This window comes from Bicyclus anynana, chromosome 10, assembly GCF_947172395.1.
Source record: "Bicyclus anynana chromosome 10, ilBicAnyn1.1, whole genome shotgun sequence".
Classification (NCBI taxonomy): domain Eukaryota; kingdom Metazoa; phylum Arthropoda; class Insecta; order Lepidoptera; family Nymphalidae; genus Bicyclus; species Bicyclus anynana.
In genome coordinates this window covers 1,414,565-1,442,297 of record NC_069092.1, presented here as the reverse complement: position 1 = coordinate 1,442,297, position 27,733 = coordinate 1,414,565, and the positions used below count along the sequence as shown (strand labels likewise).

The 27,733-nt window shown below is 37.0% G+C and overlaps 1 protein-coding gene across 3 annotated transcripts in view; it reads left to right on the top strand.

The window, feature by feature from the left end:
• Nucleotides 1-326: 326 nt before the first annotated feature.
• The window catches only part of LOC112053308 (cadherin-87A), a 51,050-nt gene continuing 23,643 nt past the window's right edge, over nt 327-27,733 (top strand). For all 3 annotated transcript variants that reach the window (XM_024092699.2, XM_024092698.2, XM_024092695.2), the window contains exons 1-7: nt 327-660; nt 19,414-19,482; nt 22,715-22,833; nt 23,253-23,339; nt 24,139-24,270; nt 24,900-25,025; nt 26,916-27,050. In XM_024092699.2, the coding sequence (XP_023948467.2) occupies nt 19,422-19,482; nt 22,715-22,833; nt 23,253-23,339; nt 24,139-24,270; nt 24,900-25,025; nt 26,916-27,050 (660 nt within the window). In that variant the 5' untranslated portion in view covers nt 327-660; nt 19,414-19,421. The remainder of the gene's footprint in view (nt 661-19,413; nt 19,483-22,714; nt 22,834-23,252; nt 23,340-24,138; nt 24,271-24,899; nt 25,026-26,915; nt 27,051-27,733) is intronic.

Sequence of the window (27,733 nt, the reverse complement as noted above, 5' to 3'; positions counted from 1 at the left end):
AATCTATGATTGTATTATTTTTTGGTAAATTAAACATTAATTATTAATTCAAGCTCTATGCTCTACATTCTCTACTAGCGACATCTATAGTGTTTATAAATAATATATTACAACGCCATCTAACGGATATTTTCCTTACTTTGTTATGGATCTTGCGAAGATCGATACTTAAATGTCAAGTTAGTTCCACTTAAGTCCGTTAGCACCGCTGTCGATATCGTTGCATTTGCAAGTACTTCATCTCTTTCTAACGCTTATTAAAAATGAACGTGTGAGTGCGATGGAGCTTGCGATGCATTATAGGGTGAATAATGAACTTGTTGTGATGTCAGACGTCAGTTGCAAACGAAATAGCACCGTGGCGAGTTATTCGAGGCGAATATTTCGCAATTTACGAAGTTTACGCGTGTTACATTGACGAGAAATAGTTTTTAAAAGTGTCAATATTGTTCCAAAAGTGATGTGTGCGGTCGTTTAAGTTGTTTATCGATAGTTGTACAAGTGTTTTGCAGTGATGTCAGTGATCTTATAGCTAACGGTATTCCGGTATTGAACTTTTGTCTGAATTTTGAGTTGAGACACACCTTGATGTAGGCTGTAACGCGGAAGGAGCCGGATGTTCAGCCATGCGTAAATTTTGATTATTTACCAAACTTAACGGTAAGATTTATTGGCATTTCATCGGTTTGCTTTTTTACTAAGAACTCACTCACTTTTATGGTATAACAAGTCGTACAGCTTTTAGTACTCAATGCGGAACAGTAGTTTTTCGACCTTGCTAAGTTTTTAATATTAATTTTAAAACTAAATATTTTTGTAGTACTCAGAATTAAATGCTAAATGTAAAAACCGCAACAAAATTTTTTGAATTAGGTTCATTTGATGATTTATAAGCATCTGTTATGTTTTCTACGTAAGTAAGTAAATTATTAGTTATCTGCACCAGTCTTTAGAATTTTTATATTTAAAAAAATGTGTATTTTATAATAAACTTTATGATACTGTTATTAAGGTTTTTATTGAATGTATATTCCATTCCTAAGGCAAATCATTAGGTAATCGCTAGGCAAGAGAATAGGTATTTTAAATTCCATTCATAGTGTTTATGTAAGACCTAAGAGACTTGAGTTTCCTTCGTGACCTGCCTTTACGGTATTCGTGCTTAGTATTAACTTATACCTTTATTAGATTCCTACCATACAAGCTTGGGCGTGTGATTTTGCAATCACATTAGTCTATTAGAGTTTTTTATAAATTTTCTTGACAAATTAGCGGCATGTCAAGTTATAATGTAGTCGAGAAAAAATTTATTAACCTGCTACGAGTAATGATCGTTAGAATGGAAGGAATAAAATTCTGAGAAGGGCGTTATTTTTAACCGACTTCAAAAAGGAGGAGGTTCTCAATTCGGTCGGTATTTTTTTTTTTTTTTTTTTTTTTTTTATGTATGTACACCGATTACTCAAAGACGCCTGGACCGATTTCAAAAATTCTTTTTTTGTTTGAAACGGTATAGTCCCCATTTGGTCCCATTGCCATCATGTCACGATCTGATGATGGAATCCTGGAGAAATTGAGAGAAACTTTCGAAAATTATATGGGTGTCTAGTGTGTTCGTAAACTTTTCCATTTAGTACTTTTCAGCACTACAATTTCATGAAGGTTTAAAATCGATCTGATGATGGAGCCATAAAACAGACGAGGGAACTCCTCGGCGATTTACAGCAGTTACCTTGTGTTTGGGCTTGATTAATTTGTATTAATGAGGACTTTCCAGATAGATAGGTTGTGACTGTCATTTAGGGGTTTGGTGATGAAGACCAAGGACAATTAAGGGAACTCCTTAACAGTTTACAGTAACTACCTTGTGTTTGGCCTTGATTAATTCGTATTGCTGAGAACTTTGTACCAAGATGGGTTGTGACTGCCATTAGGGGTCTGATGATGAAGACCAAGGTCAATTAAGGGAACCCCTTAACGGTTTACGGTAGCTACCTTGTGCTTGGGCTTGATTAATTTGTATTGCTGAGAATTTTGTACCAAGATGGGTTGTGACTGTCATTAGGGGTCTGATGTGTTCGTTTGAGATGAAATTTTACACTAAAAATGGAAAAATAATAAAAATTTTAATAAAAAAAATACAACCGACTTCAAAACCTAAAAACGTACCCACTAAACTAAAAAGCGAAAAATAACATCATAATATGTTCTACCTGCTGATCAGTATGAAGGCGGTGCTTAGGCGGTGTTGTCTTGATTTAAGCCATTTCTGACAGGACCACATGAAACAACACTGTCTGCAAAATCTAAATGGCTTGAATTAATACATCACCGGCTTAGCACCGCCTTCATACTGATCAGCAGGTAGAACATATTATGATGTTATTTTTCGCTTTTTAGTTTAGTGGGTACGTTTTTAGGTTTTGAAGTCGGTTGTATTTTTTTTATTATTTTCTGCAAGCCAAAATTGCAATTTATACCTACCTATAACCTAAACCTAAGTTTTTAAACCCCTTAAATAAGGGCTCGAATTTTCGGCGATAACTCACAAACTATAAGTAAATGATATTGTAAATTTAAAAGAAGACTTAAGAGGAGAAGTATTTAATAAATAAACTGTAACTTTCAGAGGTCGGCCTAAACAACTTTTCATATAACTAACTATAAAATATATTGCGCCAAAATTAGGGTTCCGTCCGGCCATTGCAACACTAGGAAGGGTGCGACTCATAATCGATTTCGAAATTATGTCGCACTCCAACGATATTCCAAATCATCGCCTTGTTTCTCCCGGTGTAAATGCCGTAGGCTCCTTAATGTGACCTCAGCGGCGTCACCGGGGGGTTTTGGGCGAGCACAGAATCATCGCCTGATGGGACCGTAGGCAGACCTCTTCTGATTCTGCCATGAGTGGAAAAGCTCCCTAAGGGCGTCTCCTCTGAGACTCGGACCTCGGTTTAGAAGACCGTTCTGAGTGTATCAGTCCGGGGATCGTCACCGTTGCTGGGTCTACTGTTGCTGGTTGCAGTAGGTGGTTGCATGCGAACAACGACTTAATATATTGTGTTTGTGAAGAGAAATAGACTAAATGTTGACATTGGCGGCGATGTAGTCCCATTCCTATTTCAATCATCTCAAAATTTTGACGGCCTCCGTGGCGCAGTGGTATGCGCGGTGGATTTACAAAACGGAGGTCCTGGGTTCGATCCCCGGCTGGGCAGATTGAGATTTTCTTAATTTGTCCAGGTCTGGCTGGTGGGAGGCTTCGGCCGTGGCTAGTTACCACCCTACCGGCAAAGACGTACCGCCAAGCGATTTAGCGTTCCGGTACGATGCCGTTTAGAAACCGAAAGGGGTGTGGATTTTCATCCGACCTAACAAGTTAGCCCGCTTCCATCTTAGACTGCACCATCACTTACCATCAGGTGAGATTGTAGTCAAGGGCTAACTTGTAAAGAATAAAAAAAAAATGTAAAAGATAGCGATATTTCCGGTTGCGTCGCTATTCGTTGACATTTGTCTATGTCTCTTCATGAGATACATACCTATGTGGGTCGCATGTTAGGTCTACAGGAACGCTTTCGCACACAACCGCCACGGGTCAACAAATTTGACGTGAGCCAATTAAACCCAAGACATTCTATATTCATATCAACAAGTGGGTACATTGTTGCAACAATTGAACTTTATTCGATCGAATCGATCTATCGAAATCCTATTATCCTACTAATATTATGAACGCGAAAGTTTGTATGGATGTTTGGATGTATGTTTGGATGTTTGTTACTCTTTAACGCCGCTAATACTGAAGCGATTTGGCTGAAATTTGGAATGGAAATGGATTTTACTCTTGATTAACACATAGGCTACTTTTTATCCCGATTATTTTAAAAATCTATGGTTTCCCGAGATTTGCGAAAACTGATGATTTTAATGATATGAATGGTTGTTACTCTTTCACTCTTCGACTACTTAACCGAATTAGCTGAAATTTGGTATTGAGATATATTATAGCATGGATTAACACAAAGGCTACTTTTTATCCCGAAAAAATCCATGGTTCCCGAGGGATTTGTGAAAAACTAAATTCCACGCGGACGAAGTCGCGGGCGTCCGCTAGTTTTATTATAATTTATTTTTATTTAAAAATGTAAAATTTATAAAGGAAATATTTACAAGAGTTAGTAGTATTTAATACGCTAGCGCTCCTCTAGGTAACAAGGCTTTGGGACAAATAAGTCCCAACTATTGGATCAACTGTCCTGACATTAAATGTTTCAACCTAAGTATTAGAATATAGATGCGTTTTAATATTTTAAAATGTTCGAAATAAAAAAAAAACAGTATCTGACTACGCGAGATGGAACGTGTCATAATGTCAAATCGACGCAAGGTCGGTTGGGCAATGCTGGCTAAACAAGATAAACATCAGCGCTACTTGCGCTAGAAGACATTCTCACGGGACAAGGCTTTAGCGGTGGCTTGGCTAGCTCGTTATAATGTTCCTCCGACAGGTTACATACAACCTCTCGTCAACGCCTTCACGGGGGAACATAGAGTAATTAACTATGGAGTTGTATTGCACCCAAATTAACCAACAAAATTGTCAGTCGTTTTTTGAGGGGAAGAGGTAAATTCACACGTAGAAAATATTTGACACTAATGAATCTATTTTGTGTCCTTACTACATACTACATTGAATCGCAATACATCCTAAATAAGTTGTATTATTTTCACTACTTTAAACAAACACACATCTTTAGTCTATTCAACTACTCAAACCGGTATCTTTAGTGAGGTTTCTATCGACGATAAAGACTACAACAATGAAATATCAATTCTTAAGAAATATTCTTATACCAGCGTTGGATCGTTGATCTTATATTTTGACAGAAGAGGTAACGTCTGGTGATTCAGGGCCTGTAGCCATGTACCACGTCGATTCTCTCTACAAACGCTAACGCTTCGAAACCTAAAAAAATCATTGGAATGACAGACAGATCGATAGCATGATCTCATGACCTGTCGACAACTAATGTCAATCTCATACATTTTTAACTTTCGAAGCGTTTGCTATTATAGAAAGAGAATCTGCCAAATGGGTACAGGTCCTGGTCCCGATCTAATACTCAATTCGTCTGAGCAGGCGAAGGCTCCCAACGTCATGCTTAAGCGGAATTCAACTACGTTCACGTTGATGTTGGGCTGCTAAATTACTAATTGACTTGGTGTCTTCCGGAGGCTAAAGTCAACGAAGACAGTTAGACATTAGTACATTTTAGTTATGACGGGTTCACGTGGTGCTTTATTTTGCCGTGTAAGCATGTAAAGTAGATAAGGCTATTAAGTCTTAGATCGTGCGTCTGTGGTAAGCAATATCAAGGCTAAGTATTTTATTTGTTAGTCATACATATGAAGCTTTCCGCTTGGAGAGGTCGTTGAAAGTAGTTCACGTCCAGTAAGTTACCTATATGACGTCATTATTAACAGCTTTCTTCAGATGCATCCATATTTTAAAACCCAGATTATAATTAACAAATTCCCTTGTTGATTAAAATGAGTTTTTAAACAATGTTTTCAAAGATGGTCTGACGATGGCACAAACTTAATTTTATGTTGTGGTTGGTCAAAAGATCGAGCTCCAGAATTTTTTAGGATTTTACTTTAGAATTTTAGGATAGGATTTAGGATTACTGGCAGAAATTCTAAATTCTACACATGCTCACCGTGTATCAGATCTGTGGTTACTTTCAGCTATGACTAGTTTCCACACGACCGGCAAAAAGGTAGTGCCCAGTGATTTAGAGTTCCGGTATGTCAGTCTAGTCAGTTCTCAGGTATAGGATGAATACTCGTAAATCTGCAGCCGTGTCTTTAGCTATCAAGTTAGGTTGCATGTCTTAGATGGTTAATACGAGATCATCGTTTAGCATCACTTGATGGTAAATGACCGAACCGGGCTTCCAGTTTCTAATTAGTTTGGCTTCAGTAATGGATTATGGTTTACAAGGTGAATTTAATGGGTTATAAACCTCTATATAAAAAATTTATTCTTAAGTAGGCGTAATTTACTTTTTAAACAATCTAGTGACTAGTGACTGATTTGGAATGCAGAATAGTTTTAAGTAAGTACTTACTTATAATATTAACCGCAGAGTCACTTACCGAGCAATAGATTTTTGCGTTTAGCGGAAAAGTCGCCATTCTTAAAACTGATTCGTATCAATGCTATGCAATTATCAAATCATCCAAGTTTATATGGAATTGTCTTTAGGGGTACCTTTATAGACAGCAAGATGTACCGAATAAGCTAGCATTTTGAACTACGGGGCAGGCAGTTGTATAAATACAGACACTAAGAATATTTTCTAATTTATAGTCTTTAAATACTCTTGAAGGATTATGAAGGCAGCTATTATAGTGGTGAAAGCGAGCGACCTTGTGCCTCGCGCGGGGTCTGCGTTGACATTCAAAGGCTAAGCGACTCACATTACCATTCTCAGCTCGGTTATGAGTTTCGAGCTTTGATCATCTCTTTGTTGCCTACATACATAATCTGAATTGATGAAATATCGGAAAAAAATAATGCATTGTTTGTAATGTGGACATCATCAGGTGATATTGTAGTCCAAGGCTGAATTGTCAAAGAATAAAAAATATTGTTAATATTTAAGTTTCTAAATAGTACTTACCTAATTGTCATTTTACTGTACGTAATGACATTTTTGATGATTGCAGAGAATTAAATTGCACTTGTTAATTAGCAATTTTGTTTTTCCTGTTTTATTGATTGATGATTAATCATGTATTAAGACAGACATTTTTAAAATTCTAGAGACCCTAACTTAACAGTTTTGAGACTGATTTGACCTTGTTGTGAGTCACCTCAATAAAATCAATTTATATTTGCAACATTTACTTACTTATGTGCTTTTTTATAAAGGTCGGTTGTAAAATGTTCCGTAGGAATTATGTATATAATCAGGTAGGTATAAGGAAAAATTAACGAGCTTTTAGAATTGCATTTGCAATATTCTATATTTAGGAGATGCTTCACAATTAGATATTGAATGATTGTCTCGCCATAAACCAATTTGTACTTACATTTATATTTACTCGATTATTACAAAAATTGCATGTCACGATAATCCTGAAACTTAAACGAAATGCCTCCTTTGTCCAGCAGGTATTCTGTGATACCACGGATCATGAGGTACTGGCTTCTGAATCCTTGGACTATGAACTTCTGGGCTTTTTATTCTTCAAACAAATTCTTACTAGCTGCCCAGAGTTGGGAAACTCGTGATTATAGTGTCTGGTATAGCGGACAACACGTGATATCGGTCTTTATCATTAACATCTGATCTGGTCGATATGGAGTCAGTCTAATCTCGCCAACCTGCATTGGAATAGAGTAGTGGGTCTAAGCACTAAATCCCTTTACTATCTTTAGGTCTGGCGTGTCCAATGATGAGATCCACTACAATGCGCGAGCCGACAATAACCAAAAGTGAGAAGTAGTTACAGACGTTGACTCTTCTCTAATTATACCTACATGTAATAAGGTTCTGTATAAAACCACTTCAGTAGTGCTATCATGCGACCAACGAGATAATCTGGTGAAGAGGAACAGACAAATTTCAACTTAAGGCAGTGTAACCGGAAATACCGCTCTCTTTTATTGCATTATAACGAAAAAGATGGGACTGGGACTACTCCGACGCCGTTGGACAACATTTTGTCTATTACCTTGGTCGCATGTTAACACTAAACAGGTGTGCCATTTACTTGGTCGGCCAAACAAATAAACAATAAACAAAGTAGATTACCTCGTACTCACGTAATTCCATTTTTCAGTATTACAATAACAAAAGACAAGTCGATTAGTAAGATTAGAATAACGGTAACTTAAGTAGCTTACTGACAATACCAGAGCAGATTTCTATTACTACTCTCTTCAAACTGGTCATACGACACCTTGTCCGTTTCATTTAGAACAATACCCAGGAGTTTCACTTTCGTTTTAAATGTCAACGGATAACAATATGAGAAATGTACACTCTACCACTAAAACAAAAGTATTACTTACCTTATTGTGAAAGCAATAAAGACTATACTTGTTGAGTTATAATAATTAGTATTGTGTTAACTGTACAGTAAAACAAAGCAGAAATGTACCCGAAAAGGTGTTACGCATTACTGAAGTGTCTTAGGGTTGGCAACTATTTTTCGGTCAAAAGTATTTTGCTAAAAATGCCAGAAATATGAGGAAGGGATTGTATTGAATATTCAAGATACATACTTAATACGAAATGTTTATTTTGAGTTTTTTAGGGTTTTATTCCTCAAAAGCAAAATAATGGAAATCTTAAAGAATTTCTTTGTTGCCTGTCTGTGTTTACAAATAATGAAATGTAAAAGATACGGTCATTTATGCCACAAAAAACGTATATGTATTCATTACACATTATTCAAGGAAATCAAAATCATAAATGTTTTCCAAATCCCCTCTCAATTAGGATAAGGAGGGTGGGTGAGGGTGGTTTAATGGTGTTACCACGAGTGAAATTTAAAATTAAAATATCATACGGGTGCCAACCCTTGTGTTACTTACATTAAAATGCCTATTAGTGTTAAAATATCATAATTATCATTGAATCTGGGAAGTTATTTATGTAACGTTACCGTAGCTTACCGGTAACGATGTGCCATGGAGCGTTTTTGCGTTCCGGTACGATGCCGCGTAGAAACCGGTCAGAGGTATCGTACCTATTGGTTAAAGTTCAAGTAAAGTCTAAAAATCATTTCTTGGCGGTGATCAGTGGCATGCACACCATATATGCAATAATGCACTATCTACCCTGAGGAGTCATTACGAACCCTGCATTGGAGAAAGATTTCCGATTTTGTTCACATAGTGCATACCCTAGTTATAAACCCTATGCACGCCACTGGCAGTGATAAGTTAAAGCTATTGTCAGCTCCATGGTAAGCAGATGGAATCCAAGATCGAGAGGTCCTGAGATCAAAAATTCAAAATTCATTTATTTCAAGTAGGCTCAGTTTACAAGCAATTTTGATACGTCAGTTGACTATTTGTAAAGATTCTACCACCGGTTCGGAAAGCAGGTTCTGCTGAGAAGAAACCGGCAAGAAACTCAACAGTAGCTCTTTAAAAAAAACAATTACACAATATTATAATTTACAATTAATGGCAACATTACAATTTCTTTTAGTTTTACTTCCTGTGTGAAGGTGGAAGCTGATCTAACGGCCTCCAAGCATCTTTATTTCTGCTCGCAGGAAAGACATAGATTTTCGCTTAGTTGGAGAAAGAAAATATAGTTATTAGGTCATGTTTCTGATATAACTCGTTCAGAAACAGCTATTCAGCTGTTCTGAAATTACAACATTATTGTTTGTCTAAATGTATTGAACACATATCTACTATCTACATACATGTACAATATATCGATATGCAACGAAATATAATGAAAGTCACGTAATGATCCGATGGTAGGTAGCTGGTAGGTGGTAGGTGGTAAGGAACAATGTAATCCATTTCTAAATCGATCGCGCAACGAATCGGCTCTCAGTTTTGCTTCTATTGCAATTGCTCAATGCATCGTGTTGGATTGTTGATGTAATTAGATTACACACATTTCTGTAGCGACAACTAGAAATAGGTATTGTATTGGCGGTCTATTGCATTTGAAAATTAAAGGTTTTTTTGGAAATTCAGTTTCTTAATTTCTCGTTTCTGCGAAATGATGAAAGAACGAAATTGTTGGATGTTACAAACAATGTGCATTTTAAGCTTATCATGATTTAGTCTACTTTTAATGGCCCAAAGAAAAAAGCCTTTACTTCATATAGGAAGGGATGTACAGCCTAACCCACATTTATTTTAAATTATTACCTACTCTATCATATTTATTAATGATTGACATAATTTCAATCCCTTTCTTAAAAATAAGACATACCTACTTGATTTTGACATACTAATTATTTTTATTGTAAATTTTCTTATTTTCTTGTTTTTGAAATTTTATTCATTATCGTAAATTCTTCGCAAATTCTCTTAGATTTAAGTATAGTTTAATCTTTTACCTTAAATTTTGCTGTTAATGCCTGTAAAAGATGGCTGCAGTAGTCCAAGAATTTTGAAACTTTGTCTGCTGTCATTGTTGACATTTCAAAAAACCCAGTACCCATATCATCAAATCAAATCCAAAGGCACTAGAGGTTTCAAATACGAGTTTCTAAAACTTAAAACTCTATGAGCTGATAACAATGTAGGCAATATCGCAACCATAATTAGTAGTTAGTTACGCGTAAGATAAACCGATGGCTGCACCGTGTTTACAAATAGGTAACCCGCTTCACAGCATTGTTCGCATTGCTAGGAGTTAATGCATAATGCAATCTAGATTTTGGTGTTAACTCGAACAAGGTACTTACTTACTAGCGACCTTGCTTGTGACATATTATTGTGTCTTTTGTTAGGAGTTGGAAATCCACACCCCTTTTGGTTTCTACACGACATTGTAACGCTAAATCGCTTGGCAGTACGTCTTTAACGGTAGGATGGTAGCCTCCCACCAAGCTAAAATAAATTTATATTTTCAATTTAAATAAAATTCGATTATTTTATACTAGCCACGCCCCACAGTTTCTCACGCGTAGGTCCTATTCCTGTGAGAATACTGGGATAGATCATAGCCTATGGCTCTCGCAATTAGTAAGTTTCTAGTGGTAAAAAGATTTTCAAAATTGGTTTAGATTAGAGATTACCTCCTACAACACCAGAAACTTTAATTCCGTATAATATTATTATACGTCTTATAATAAATCTGCAGAGAGATCAATCTGTACATGAAATATATTTCCAAAATAATTATGTGATCAATGATTAGCGATCGATACTGATGCCAAAAATGCAATCAGTAAAATTTTTGTTTGTCTGTATGTTCGTTATAGAAACAAAAACCACTCGACGGATTTTAATGAAACTTGGCACAATTATTCTTCATACTCCTGGGCAGGTTCTAGTATACTTTTCATCACGCTACGATCAATAGGAGCATAGTAGTGAAGGAAAATGTTGGGAAAAACGGGAAAAGTTACTCCTACGCGGACGATGTCGCGGGCGTCCACTAGTAATTAATAAGTACAACACACAACAGAACTATCGGTTACACCCGCCTAGTTGTCGTTCGCAAATAACGTGGCTTTCTAGAATTTTCAAAACCGGTTCAGTAAATCTCTTTGCAGTATATTACCCCCTACAATACCACTAACTTCACCTTTTTATAATACTACTATTGTTTTTATAGCACTACAGCTCCCAACTGTAGTATCGAGCTGAGGCAGCGCCCCATTCAGCTGAATTTCTTTATTATATTATTATGCTAAGTACAGACAGAGGAACTTTGTAATTTAAGTAGGTATCTTTAAGTAGCTTGTAAGCTTTGTTAGTATTAGTTTGTAATTTCTTCTTGATTTTTAATTTGTTTTTTTAGCTGAATAAAGGATTTTATTGTTATTATTACTACCCATAGTATTATTTTGTTAAATCAACTCATGTTACACAGAAATACCATCACCAATGAATTCCTCACTTCAAATACCATAGCGTGCAGAACTGGATCTGTTACGCAATGCAAGTACGCCCATACTCGTCTGATCTGAGGCGAGGCGTGTTTTTACGCTTCGATCATGGCTTTACGTGTAAACGCGACATTACTGTGGCTAATGCTGGCCGCATACTATTGCGCAACCACAAACATAGATACAAGAAACCACAGACTAAGAATTACCACAAAAAAATGTAAAATAACTCCATAATTGACGTTTCTTAAAAAAGTGAACTGCAGAACATTTTGTAGGTATGTAATTTGTAGTTGAGATTACGTACTGAGGTTTTTTGTGGACTCTTCTAAAACCAAGGCGCATTTGGAACCCTCGTAACTTTAATTTTAAGTTTTCGACTAATATTATTATCACAGTTATCTATTATTATTAGGTACTTACTTGTTGTTTCGAAAGTATTTCTTAACTAAGCCTAATTAAAATAAATAAATTTTTACCTGACATTGACATTGACTTCTTATATTATAACTAGAAAATGGCTGAACAGTTAAGGATGAAATTTGGCACAGGGATAGGCTTTTTAGAGCTTTTTTACTTTGATATTGCTATGGGAACGGTTGAAACTAAAATTGAAAACTCATTTATTTGAAGTTATTAGTTTACAAGCACTTTTGACACGTCAAGTTTGACTATTTGTAGAGATTTTAGCACCAAGGCTGGTTCTGGTGAGAAAAGCCGCCAATAAACTCAACGGCACACGAGGATAACCGCGGGGCACAGATAGTCCTATCCTACTAATATTATAAACGCGAAAGTTTTTATAGATATTTGTTACTCTTTAACGACGCAACTACTGAACCGATTTTGCTGAAATTTAGAACAAAAACAGATAATACCCTGAATTAACACATACATAAGCTACTTTTCATCCCGGATTATGAAAAAGTGAATTTCACGCGGACGAAGTCGCGGGCGTCCGCTAGTTTACAATAAACTATACTAAACAGTATACAAATTAACCTATATTTTTAGGCGACGAAACAGTTAGGCCTTAATTCGTTCACTACGTCATTGTTAAAATTTTCGCATCGTAAGATTTTATTTCGTACATTGTTTAGGACCTCGGTGCAAAAAAAAATCGTATAAAAATGAGAAACAATATTGTTTTCTCACGGTGGTCACAATGTGAACGCGCTGCTGAGGTCATTTGCGCGTAACTGTACGATAATGGGGGATTGTAACGGTGGTCACTGTAATGTACATACATCAAGTGCGTCACCGATTTGTGACCAGTGGATTTCACAGTTCTCTTAATACGAGTACGATACTTCGTAAAAGAAGACTCAGAGTCACACAGCGGGTGATAAAACGAGCTATGCGTGATCGAATCAGAAATGAGGAGATCAACAGAAGAACCAAAGTCACCGACAAAGCTCAACGAATCGCGAAGCTGAAGTGGCAATTGGCGGGGCATTTAGTCCAAAGAACCGATAAACGTTGAAGTCCCAAGGTGCTGTCGACCCCGCACTACAAAGCGCAGTGTTGGTCGACCCCTCGCCAGGTGGACTGACGACATCAAGCGACTCGCAGGGAGTCGCTGTTTGGAAGTCCCTACAAAAGGCCCATGTCCTGCAGTGGACTTCCATCGGCTCATGTGATGATGATAATGAAATGCCATTGTCTTGCCAATTTGTTTGCTACTAGCGGGCGCCCGCGACCTCTTTTCGCGTGAAATTCTGTTTTTTACAAATCCCGCCGAACCAAGGATTCTTCCGGTATTAAAAATAGCTGTTCAACTCCAAGGGCCAATTTATTTTTATACCAAATTTTATCCAAATCAGTTCAGTGTTTTGCTGTGAAAACAGACAGACAAACTTACTTTTGCGCTTATAATAATGTATGAATAGAATGAAAGGATAGATAAGCCGACGAATTTGCGCGGCAATGACATCCTGATCAGACTGAAAACCTTCTTACGAAAATGGAGTATTTTCAGGATCATCATCATCATCAATTTACGGATTCGACTCACTGTTTAGCACGACTCTCCTCTCAGCATGAGAGGGGTTAGGCCAAACAGTCCACCACCTAGAGAATTAAGAAAATTCTCTGGTATGCAGATTTCCTCAGGTGTTAATTCAATGTCCAATTGTAAAGTTTTTCTATAAAAATAATAAATGATGATGACAAAAATAATAAATGAGGATGAGTACATTTTGTATGAAAAGTCCGGTGTTTAAAATTTGAAAGGTGTTCTACGCAAACAAAGCCTGATCTATTTATTAGTCTACTGACAAAAACTAAGTAGTTGGTAACTAACTAATATTAAGTATTTCTCATAAAACTAAGTAAACAGATCTCTACTGTCTTCGTTTTTTGGGGTCAATATTTTTCATCAGCAGAGGTCACAGTCTGATATTATAATAGTAATAATTAATAAAAATACAAAGCCGTGTCAAATTAGTATAAAATTAGAATATAATAAAAAACAGATTATTTAAATAAAATAAATATTAATTTTATTAAATGCCCTCGACTTACTATTTGTTTCAGTTGTGTAATAATTTAGATATGGGCGTATTCTAGATTTTATTTTTCAAGATCAAATATAATGATACTCGCTTGTAGAAGTCGCTAGCGAAAAGTTTCCACGAAATTAGGAGTGTGACGACTGGAGACTGGAGGAGATTCCTCATAATATCAAAATAATTTCGTTTTATACTTAGGCTATTATTAGAAGGACGTGATAGTCCAGTCACGTCCAGTGGATATGACGACTGCCTTCGATTCGGACGGCGTAGTTTCGAATCCGGTCCGGGGCATGCACCTCTAAGAAATTAAGTATCACTTGTCTCAAACGGTGAAGGAAAAACATCGTGAGGAAACCTGCATACCTGAGAATTTTCTTAATTCTCTACCTGTGTGTAGTCTATGTATGGACTTCCAAACTCCACGGTCTCTAGCCACCAAGATCCAGCGCTCCCTACAACCCGTTTGATGTCCTCCGTCCACCTAGCGGAGGCTTAATACTGCGTTTTCCGGAGACGGGTCACTTTGGGACCCCAACGTCCATCGGCTATGTGGTGTGCCCATTGCCACTTCAACTCCATCGCCCTTAAAGTGACTTTGAGCTTTCTAATGAGGCCAATAGTTAACGACGAACGACAAGATAGGCTACTTAGCAAGGCTATTTATCAGAAATGTCTGTCTAATTTTATGAGAAATGACTTTCACTATGACTTTTTTATGAGGATAAAGGAGGAGGAGGGACTTTTTTATGAACAGACGCCCGCGACTTCGTCCGCGTGTAAATCGATGTAAATATTCAAACCTACCTCTACCCTTGCCTAGAAGATGTTTTTTGTTTTTTTTTTATTCTTTACAAGTCAGCCCTTGACTACAATCTCACCTGATGGTAATTGATGATGCAATCTAAGATGGAAGCGGGCTAACTTGTTAAGAGGGGGATGAAATCCACACCCCTTTCGGTTTCTACACGACATCGTACCGGAATGCTAAATCGCTTGGCGTCTTTGTCGGTAGGGTGGTAACTAGCCACGACCGAAACTTCCCACCAGCCGGCCGGGGATCGAACCCAGGACCTCCGTCAAGTAAATCCTGCGCTTACCACTGCGCCACGGAAGCCGTCAAAAGTGTCTATTTACTATCATCTTAAAGATGCCCAGGTTGTAAGAATCAGTAAATACTTACTTCGGGAGAGAGCTCAGGAACAAAGAAGGTCTAGACACGGGCATAAGTTGGTTATTTCTGCATATCGTCTCCAAAGAGTAAAAAAATCTTTTGTAGGTTTGGGTGTACTCTTCTATAACAAGATGAATGCACCCCAAGACTGTGATGGACCTGCAAAAGCTTTAAGCAATGTGTTAAAAACATTTACTTAGTCGAGTTTACAACAACATTGATGAGTTCCTTAAAGATAAAAGCGCTTGGAGGCCGTTGGATCAGCTTCACAGAAAAAGTAAAACTATAAGAAATTGTAATATTATCATCAATTGTAAATTATAATACTGTATGATTTTTTAAAAAGAGCAACTGTTGAGTTTCTTGCCGGTTTCTTCTCAGCAGAACCTGCCTTCCAAACCGGTGGTAGAATCTTTACAAATAGTCAACTGACGTGTCAAAAGTGCTTGTAAACTGAGCCTACTTCAAATAAATGATTTTATGTTTGAATTTAAAGCAAAGAAAGCAAGGAAGACGTGGTAAATTATGAATTTCTAAGGTGAACGCAGAACTGTCCATACTTGATGTATATCTGAGCGACACAGTTGCCCAATGCAAGTTACTCGTATTGTTCGCGCTTGATCTGGTTTCGGAGTTGCAAGGTTTTTTTGTCAGTTGCTACCAATTTTACACTTCTATAACTAAAGGTGGCGTGGTATATAGTTGCAACAATACAAATCGGTTTATTGTAATGGTTAAGTAAGTTTGACCCAAAATGGTACCTGAGTGCGATGGAACTTTGGAATATTAACCCAAAATGCTAAGTTGATAGTCCTATTTTGCAAGTTTCACCCAAATGCTAACTGAGACGATGGAACTACTATACAAGTTTGCCCCAAAATGGTAATCTACTTCAGAAGCTCAAAGTTTTTCTTCTTTACTAACCTTCATTCCTTCTATTCTTATACGCAGGCCTATTGTAAACTTAAACTTTCGAGTTGTCTGTTTTTATTCAATGACCAATTCAGTCCTTGACCTAGCCCTTGATGTAACAAGACATTAACCGGCGAAGCGTGGAATAACCTATTAAATTGTCCTATACTCCTACAAAAAATCTAGAAATATAGAGACCTAGATTAAGTTTATACGTCGTCTAATATGAATGAAATCTAATAAAATGCTAAACATGCAAATAATATATTACGATTTTAACGCTTTGTTCATGCAACAGCCGAACTGTGTCGTGGGATAATGTTTTGTAACCGTTTAGGCCGCTAACAGACGTGCCAACTTAATTTGAACATAAAGATTTGACGATATTCATCCGTTTTTTTAAGAGAAAGAGGTGAAAGTTAAAAATACTAACTTCTTCTGTTTAGTTACTAATTTTAAGCATAGTTTTATTACATTATCACATTGCACAAATTCAGCGTGTTAATAACCGGCTTATAACTTTTAACTTTAAACTTGGCTAAAGTCTAACCTAGTCTGATCATGACAATTAGATAAGCAAACAACACTGTTTAACAAGTTTACTTTGGTCAGTTAGTCTTTAGTCCAGTACCATTGATTTATAAGTACATCAATATTACAGTTACGATGAGGTTTAAAGGCTTCCACCAAATTATTTAACTCATCATATACATACTTAGATCAAGACTTCAAAAAATATTTAAAGCGGCAAACGTTTAGAGTTGGAATCTTGTACCCAAAACAGAAATGAAAAGTATGCCGAATTCCACGCATACGAAGTTGCTGGCGTCTGCTAATACGTGTGTCGTGTAATAAAACTAACTTTTGTAGAATGGTTGCCACCAATAAAGTTTGCTCGTCTGTTAACAGCTTAAAGCCGGTTTGGTGTAAATTACCGTTTTCAACGCCACTTTAGCTCAGCTCGTTGAGCAAAGCTATTTTTTCTAAATTTTAGGTAATATTATTCATTTTATGGCTGCGATTAGTTGCACGCGGAGATTATTTTTAAAGCAAAAGTATGATTACTTAATTATTATTTAAATAGGCAAAATCTGCAATATTTGATCACTTGAATTTTAATGTTGGAAACTAGTAATCCTTTGCCTTGAACGGCGGAACGGTCTGTATTTTGATGCATCTTGAGCCCTGACTAAAGGTTACTTCGCAGGGGGCAATATTTGTATTTAATATTATAACACTTAATTTTAGTAATTATCCTAAGCCCGCAAAGCCGCGTGAATACGAAATATTGGCAGGTAGGTATACAAGCAGCGAGCAAAAGATATTGTACGTAATATATTTTCATTTAATAATAATTATTACAATTAATGTTAAAATAATAATTAATAAATAACCTCCTTCTAAATAACTTACCTATTACCTACTTAAATATGTCCTAAAACTTTTCCTTTAATTTTATTAATTTAATGGATATATATTATAATAACACTTCAACTTAAATGAAAGTTAATTAAAGTTTACTTGTAAAATAATTACAATATTAATAAGGTTGTCAACTTTATGAATAAACTAATATTGTAACGAGTTAATTTGCGAAGTAAACTAATTAACCACGACACAGTCCATTAGGTAATTAAAGACAAAATCTAACGTTACCCGACCTTGCGTTAATTGACCCCAGCAATTGAGGGGTCGCCTCGTATCTGATCGTAGTATCTCATTACTTTCCGAGCTGATTGCACTCAAATTTACTAAGATATATTGTTTTAGTTTGTTTTGAAAGTGTAAAGTACCTAAGTGTGTCTTTTGACAGCCTAAGTGTTTTATGTTCTGTGCTTAAACCGCTATATTGACGTGAGTTAAAAATTTCATACGAGATAATTGTTCATTCATCAATTTCCGGAAAATTTCGTGAGTCATCATACTGTTCAATACATTTTGTATTAATGTGATTACTTATTATAATCAAAAAGGAACCCAAGAAGAAGCATTTAAATAATTTTGATTTACTTGAAAAAAATTAAAATAAACTGTTTAGATTTTTTTTTTCAGATTTCCTCTCTGTTATTTTATTACTTAGTTGAGACCTGTACCACAGTAATTATACTTAATATTACTGTGCCTGTCCTGTATAGTTGTCTGGTACAGAAATTCCCCATAACAAAAAATATATGACTTGTAAGTTGTAACAGAAAAGCTTAAATGGTGTTGCATTATGTAAGCTGGGCCAAATATATGGACCAATAGACAAATCAAATCTTCCTATTACACGCGAATATATTGACCTACTATCGTTTCTTCATCCCCTCTTCCACCACGGCTGAATCAATTTTCATCAAACATAGCCTAAAACAGTCTCTTTTAAGAAATATTAAAAAAAATAATAATAAGCAACCAAATGAAAAGCGGTATATCCGTTCGAGAGCTACAAAGGCACGTGGACAGACAGACAAGAGAGAGTTTACCTGCCTTCCGAACTGACGTTTCAAAAGTGCTTGCAAACTAAGCCTACTTGAAATAAATAAATTTTGATTTTACACACACTTAAAACTTAAATAGACAGAATAACAGAGTTACGGGTACACGCACAAACTTATAAAACCTCGGGGTTAAAAACTATCATGCGTTTGTAAAAACAAAGTAAACAGAATGGATAGACGCACATATACTGATATTTGCAATATTTTATACACTCACCTATGTCCTGGTCCACAAATTGATGTCTACCCATATATGTGATCTGTACGCCCTTGAACCAATTGAGTATTGAATGGGCGCCCGTATCTCTGTTTACTATCTCAATCATCATCACTGTCAATCATTTAGAAGATATTTACAACATAATATATCAATAGCCCATTATAATTTAATAAACATCAATAAATAATTCCTGTTAGAATTTTAAATATTTACAATAGGATGACACCAAGTCAGATACTCGCAGCTTAGTGGAAACTGGAAAGCCTTCGCTGAAAACTAATGTATGGTAGAAGCGAAGGCTGACAATATTCATAAAACAACGAAGTTCTGGCTACACGAACCTTTCAACCATGCCCAACCAATCAAATTACAGGAAAATGTCAGACAACAAATGGGCATAAACCTAGTTGTCATATCGTCAACGTTTTTCAGTTTTTTTTTTCTATATTTTACTGTATAGGTAGCTATGTTTTTTATTATTCCTAATTATAATTTTTCTTTTTCCAGGACGCAACATGGCGTCAAGATGGCTCCCAGTGGTGGTCTGTCTGTCAATTACCTCCTATTTTCAACATGGTAAGTTAATTTACGTTGGTAAAGTTAGTACCGAGTAGATATATGCTTTGCATGGTTTATTATTTCTTCATCCCAAAACTAACCCTAATCCAAACTCCATTCTTAGTTAGTATACATCATGGAAGAATCAGCGAACTTTCAGCATTTTTTTTTTTTTAATGATACGTACTGCGATCACACCTGATGTTAAGTGACGACGCACTCCGCACTCTAAGATGGCTAATTTGGAAGAGGTCTAAGTTTTTGTCGGTAGTAACAAGTCACGGCTGATATCGACCACCGAACCAGACCCGAGTCAATTAAAAAAATATAAAACCCTAAACTGACTACTTGGAATTCCCAGTCGGGATTGAACCTAGGATCTCCGTCTTAGGCCGTCAAGTTCTATGTCTTTTACGCCTTCACGCCGCAACTACTAAACCGATTTGGGTGAAATATTTCGATTATACTCTCGATTAACTATTACTACCGGAAAAATCCATTGTTTCTGCGGGAAAAATAGAATTTCCCGCAAACGGAAAGTCGAAGAAGCAGTTGCAAGATGTCACAACTCATAATGTCTCATACCAGTCCGTTGCTTCATTGATCCATTTGAAATCAGAGCTGTCTTTCATCATCATTGATGAAATGTAATTTGTATACTTACCTTCTTTTGATTTCACGATGAGCATAGACTTTTCGCAAAAATCGATTCCACGCTGCTTGCAAAGATATCGGAATATTTGGTAACATGGTCAATAGTTTTTTACGTCGTAGGAACTTAAATGTCGTCTTATTTTCATTCCTTTCACTTTAACTTTTATAGTTGAATTATTTTATCAACTCACTATAGAGTATAGAGCCAGGCCTTCCGAATAGTAGGGGAGCCCGGGAAGCTAAATTTGCAGTTACTACAGCGTCATTGGAATCAATTAGATTTGGTAGATTAAATGATAGAAAGAATAAATGGTTAGTATATACTTTTTTCGCTTTCAGCGGTGGGGAAAAAACTACAGACTTTAAAGACAATTGTTATTACTTTGGCTTACTGAAATCATCAGAAAACATGAGCGTTTATTCAGGAGATTATTTCATTCAAAATAAGTAAAAAATTAACCGCGCTCGTGAATAGATAACAGAAATATAGGGATTTTATTTTGTAACTTTGGAACCCTCCCATTCCATTACGTTACGCGGAAATCATCAGATTTCCGAAATGTACACCTTTTTAGCTATCAACTCACCTACCTCATCTTAATCTGACGTGCTGATTAAGTATTTCTGAGGCTAGTTTTTTTTTTGGATGCCCTAGACGCCCTTAATATTGGTGGGTAACCAATATTAAGGGCTTATACTTAGTGGAGGTACAACAACGTGCTAGGTATATTCCCTTATGTTCATCTGACGCGCTTAAGTAACTGCAAAAATCCCCTTTTCGGCTCCCCTACTATAATAGGAGATAGTGCTTCACCATACAGTCACAGTATACATATATAATATTAATCTTTACTCAGATACAGTTCAAATGCGGGTTGGTAGGCATGGCTAGATTTTCAACCCCAAAAATTTCTGAATTCTAAATTAATCTTTCTTCCATTTATCCAATGACACTAATCAACAAATACGACACTATTTATATTTTTATAAAAACGCTTTCGCCCGTGATAGCCCAGTGGATATGACCTCTGCCTCTGTTTTCGGAGGGTGTGGGTTCTCAACTTTCAGTTGTGTGCATTTTTAGAATTTAAATATCACGTGTCTCAAACGGTGAAGGAAAAACATCGCGAGGAAACCTGCATACCAGGGAATTTCCTCAATTCTCTGCGTGTGTCAAGTCTGCTAATCCGCATCGGGCCAGCGGTGGACTATTGGCCTAAACCCTCTTATTCTGAGAGGAGACTCGAGCTCAACAGTAAGCCGAGTATGGGTTGATGGGTTGATAATGATGATGATGAAAAACCCTTTCGTGAAATTATATTAGGTTTTCCTCAGAGTAAGCGAGGAATGATTATCGCTATCAATTCCAATAGGTTGAATTTTTAAAAGTAAAAGTTGCTAAATGCCGTTCATGGGAGAACAAAGAGCGTATAGAAAAGGTAATTAACACATCACTACCTATATAAAGAGCATACATTAAGTTGTGTTTTAAAGGAAACACTTTAATAGATAAAGCGGCCTTAGTTACTGCGTTCTGTATTTCTTTTACTATCCAGTATTTCCTGTCAAATATTTCAACTAACTTTCAAGAAAATGAAGATCTCTTCTATCATCTCATTTCTTTTATCTATATATATATATATGTGAAACTACAGGACCGATTTTTCTTGGAAACTGTAGGAACATAGTACCTACATCTTATAAGTACCTAACTGTTATATTCAGGGATCCGTAGAACATTTTTTACACCTGATTACTAACAAGATCAACTTTTTATTTACGAAAATTCTTGATTCTGGTAGCTAACTGAGTTACCAGCAAATGAAACTTTCTAAGCGTCGGAACGAGCATTGTGGCTGTTAAGTTATAAAGCTAATTATTCAACATTAAAAAAAACAGCTGGTTAGTAATATCTTTTAATAACCTCGTTATTGATACAAGTTGGGAGGAGGGTAGTGTAACAAAAGTTGTTACTAACCAGATGTTTTTTACTGTTGATGTTGACCTCATTTTAAGTGACGATGCAGTCTATGATGGAAGAGGTACAAGTTAAATCTACCCATACCTTTGACTTTCTTACTCGGCATCGTACAGGAAGGCTAAATCGCTTGGCGTCTTTGCCTTCTTTTGGTCGCCATCGCCACGCCATCAGCAAGGCAAAAGTTCCTAATTTCAGAAGTACAAGTTAGTTCTACCTTATGAGTTTTTTACTCGGCATCTGAAGCTGAAGTGGCAAGGGGCGAGGCACATATTTCGAAGAGCCAATGGACGTTGGGTCCCAAGGTGCTGAAATGACGACCTCGCACTACAGCGCAGTGTTGGTCGACCCCTCACCAGTTGGACAGACGACATCAAGCGAGTCGCAGGGATTCGCTGGATGCAGGCGGCTCAGGATCGTGATGTTTGGAAGTCCCTACAAAAGGGCCCTATGTCCTGCAATGGACGTCCATTGGCTGATGTGATGATGATGATGATGACTCGGCATCTTACAGGAACTACGAACTACGTCTTTGCCTTCTTTTGGTAGGATGATAACAAGCCACGCCATTATCAAGGCAAAATACCTAATTTCAGTTATGTTTGTTACCTGTTCCAGGTTCAGCCAACAAGTTGCCGGTGTTCAGCCAGGACATGGACAACCTGGCGCTGTCGGAGAGCACGCCGGTCGGGCAGCTCGTGTACACGCTGCAGGGGACTGATCCTGAGGGGTTGCCAGTTAGTAGCTGCTTCATAATACTATTTTTGTTTTATTAAAGAGGCTCGTGGCTGCCTCGTTGGTTCAGAGGTTTCGGAACATGAGGTCCTAGGTTCGAATCCTGGGTAAAAAATACTGAGTTTTTCTTCTAAGAAATTTTCATTATCAATTCTCAGCCCGGAGTTAGGAAGTTGGTGGTATTAAAATCCCGTACCTTGGAGAGCACGTTAAGCCGTAGCCGACGATCCTGATCATTATCATTAATATCTGATAGTGATCTTAAAATAGTTTAACATTGTCATCCTATGTGCTCCAAGGCTGGCTATAAACTCTGTATCCCGTCTTCTACAAAGAGGAAGGCCTGACCTATAGTAGACCGTTAAAATAGGCTTGTAATGACGATATATATTAAGTATACTTAATTTGTATTTTGTTTCAGTTAAGGTATGGATTAGTGGGCACAGACAAGTTCTCAGTCAATCCTACAACCGGAGAAGTTACCTTAGTGCAGCCATTAGATAGAGAGGTACATTTAATGTTCTAAATAATTCCAAGAAATAGTAACTTAACCTTAACATTCTGAACTTGGCGTTATAACCATTCCGGGGTCCGTGAATAAGCCATGACCTCTATCTGTAAAACCTCAGATTACACGATACCTTAAACTGCATAAAGTTCGACTAATGTTCTAAATAATTCCAAGAAACTTGACCTTAGCATTCTGAACTTGGCGTTATAACCATTCCGGGGTCCGTGAATAAGCCATGACCACTATCAGTAAAACCTCAGATTACCTGATACCTTAAATTGCATAATTTTCGACATACCATATTCTTCGGGATATCATGAAAAATCATGTCGCCATTCGCAACCCAAAGCCTATTTCCTGCAGTGGACGTCCATCCTCTGATATGATGTTGATGAAATATGATTCGCCAAACACTTAGCTAGTCTGATAGTCTCGTGACAGCACTTTGCTAGAGACATTAAAATTTCTTTACAGATTATAGTTTCTGGAAGGTTTGCCACAGATGCATAGCTAAGTAACTGGCGACTAGGGTCATAATATGGGACATTCTCGTGATATGCTGAGCAAATTGTATAAAATTGTCTGAACCCTTGAACTTCCCATAGTAATCGCAGTCAAGCCCCCGTAGTTGTCTCTCTAGTCTCTCTGTCGTCGGTAGAGTTGCCGTTCGTGTGATCCCTTACTTTCATATGTAAGGAGCGTAGGTTAGAGAGGTTTCAGCTTTTATAAAATCACGAAAAACGCAAGCAATTTATTGCTTTTAAGCTTTATTAATCGTATTTTTACAATATTCCAGAAAGAAGACACCATAAAGTTCTTAGTATCGATAGAAAACATCCATCCTATCGAATCGGATAACCTCCTGCAGACACAATCAGTCACTGTCATCGTTTTAGATGAGAATGACAACCCGCCTATATTTAAGAATGTAAGTATAGGTTACTTCTTTTGGAAATCTTTTTAAATTTGGTTTAAAACTGACGTCAATTTGTAAAACTTTGTGCCAGAGATCGTCCAAGGACAGTATTTATGACACGTTTATGTCTGCTGCCAGGCAGCATTGCTGTCTATTCTAGTCTAAAGGGTATGGTTGCCGGTGTAATGCAGGCATACGAGGCTTAACACCTACTGAAATTGAAGGACACAATGCAAGCTCTTTCTGGGACGTGTTCCTTGCAGTTCTGCGAAGTTGCTTATAGGTGTTCTATAGTTGATGGTCCACTTACCATCTCGTGAGCCGGCTACTGCCCTATCTAAATGGCACGTCGATTCTCTTTCTACGATCGCTAACGCTTTGAAAACTAGAAAGATGTATGGGAATCACATTTGCTATCGATAGTTCACGTGATCAAGATCTGTCATTCCCATATCTTTTTCTAGTTTTCGAAGCGATAGCGATCGTAGAAAGAGAATTGACGTGCCCTTTGGCTAGAGGTCGTTAATAAACATAATCTATAAATCCCATTTATATATTAAAGGTGATTAATATTATAATGATTTAAGTGTAATATAAAGTCCTTTACGATTGTGATGATGATTCTTTATGATGTATTCCAGAGTCCTTATGAAGTAGATGTGCCTGAAGACGAAGAGATAGGTAGAACTATTTTGAGCCACATAGAAGTGGAAGACAAAGACTCTGTTGGAGATAGCTTGGAAGTTGGCTGCCTACCTAACGATCAGGTAAACACTATTAAACTATATAATGATTTATTTATTTTGCTATCATCCGCGAAAAGTCGACGAACCCATGCGACAACGTCACCCAGGTCCGACAAAATACTCTCTACGTACGTTTCACCCCGAAACCGGAGCATCCTCAGGAGATGTTGACTCTACAACGTGCAATTGCAAAAAAATTTTGACTTTTTTTTGAACTTCCGCAAAGTAACGCCTGCTTCTATCCAATACTATTAAACTATTTAAGGTACGTTTCAATTTGTATTATATAAAATATATATTAACTATGGCTATGTTAGTTTATATGCAGTAGAAGTCGGTGCGAGAGGAAAAATATGCTTTTAACCTGCTTAAAGAATAATATTTAATTTGGCTGGGCAGGGAGAACAACACAAGCAGAGTAGGAGAGTGTTAAAAATATTTAAATAAAAAAGATTATATTTTTCTTTGTACCTCGCAGTTTTACCTTAGTAGTTCCCGTATAGTTGTTAATATCGCTTGGTGTTCAAATGTAATAAATTATGAACTGCATTAACGGCACTATTAAAAAATTTAATAAAATTTAAATTTAGCTTTTTTTTTCAAAGTAAAGTAAACTTTACGTAGTAGGAATTTAGTCCACTTTACTTTGAAGAAACTTGATGTTTAAATCCTAATCCATGTTTTTAAATATAGCCAATAAAGTTCGAATTCGTGCCTCGTTTGAGCCGGCCTGGGCACTCGTTTAGCATGAATCATCTTTTACTATTAGTTGATAATCTACATAATTATGTCTATCTGTATATTCGCGATAAATTCGAGAATGGATTTTCATGCGGTTTCCGTCAAAAGATAAAGTGATTCATGAGGAATATTTACGTAGTCCAATTATATGATTTGTCAAGGTTTTGAGTAAAATATGACAATAATTATTGAAGGCAAAAGTCAAGCCGTCTGGGATTTTAACCGAAAATTGGTTATTGTCTTCTAAACGGTTTATGGTGAGATATTCGTGTTTTACAGATCTTCTAAGAAGTAGTCGCGTGAAATTAAAGCTTACACCGATTTTATTTGCCTGTGCTGTTTTTTTTGACTTGCGCTGCGCTGCGAGGTCGCCATTCCAGCACCTTTGGACTCCAATGTCCATTGTCTCTTCGAACTTTGTGGCCTGCCCATTGTCAGCTTTGCGACTCACTGAGCTATGTCAGTGACTATGGTTCGTCTACGGATCTCCTCATTTCTGATTCGATCATGCGGAGAAACATACATTTCTATATAGGTACCTATTATCGCTTATTTATTATTGGACATGATGCGGCGTTCGAAGTCTATTAGACTAAATAGTTTAAAGCTCTATAACTTTGCTCTATAGCTCTATATAACTTTGTCTCATATGCTTAGTTTCTATCCTGTATTCTCTTAACTGGAAATAACAACTGCTCTATAGCTTATTGCCGTAAGTTCAGATAATGGGTTAAAATAGATTTTGTCAGGTAGAAGGCATTTGCTAGTGTACTACCAAAACTATGTACTGGCGGGGTTCGACGGAACACCACAAAACGGTCAGGGGCCCATAGCTAACCTAAGGGTCCCGTCGAAACAACGATCTACAGCGGCTTGCTTGCACAGCGCGCTGTCTCGCCGCAAAGAATATTTGCTATAGGTTAATTTTGCACAATGCGTACGACTTACCCGATCTAAGCGCCGGTTGCCCGGCGACTTGCCTTCCCAGGAGACAAGCTAGGAGGCGTATTTATGTAGGTATGAGAAGTGGTGTGAGTTTTGTGTAGAAATGTGTCCCCCTAGGTCACTTACTTTAGTTTATAAATAGTAGTTTATACAGGTACTAGGCAGGTAAATTATTAGTATTATAAACATTTTAATAACAATATTATTTTGTATGACATTGTCTAGTGGCTAGAAGCGTGCGACATCTTCGACGTGGTCAGTCTGCAGTCCACCGCCAACCAGTACAGCGGCGCCCTGGTGCTGAGGAGGAAGTTGGACTACAACGACAAACAGTTCTACCAGTTCCAACTATATGCCACGGTAACTGATCTATACTATGAAATAAGCATATTCCTATATCCACCAGACCACTTGATTTTAATAGAAAATCAAGTGACCCAGCAAACGAAAAAAAGCCGTATAAAAGCGATAAAATATGTGATCAAGGGTAAAAATGTAAAAATACTTTACAGTTTTGTTTCCTTACTTACCAAATCCATAAAAGAAAATAATTAGGTAGGTACATTGAGTTGAGATGATTCGGAAAAGTGCGACCACAAACACCATGACACGGGATTTTTGTAAACGTTTTAGAATTGGCGCCATTGATCACCTAATAAAAAAGTGGATGCACAATCATCGACCAAAAAACGTCCTCAATCAAGGACAACTTTTTGGCACTCAATTCTATTTGAGCCGTGATAGCCCAGTGGATATGACCTCTGTCTCCGATTCCGGAGGGTGTGGGTTCGAATCCGGTCCGGGGCATGCACCTCCAACTTTTCAGTTGTGTGCATTTTAAGAAATTAAATATCACGTGTCTCAATCGGTGAAGGAAAACATCGTGAGGAAACCTGCATACCAGAGAATTATCTTAATTCTCTGCGTGTGTGAAGTCTGCCAATCCCTTATGCCAATGACCTTACCCCTCTCATTCTGAGAGAAGACTCGAGCTCAGCAGTGAGCCGAATATGGGTTGATGACGTACTCAATTCTAGTCTATT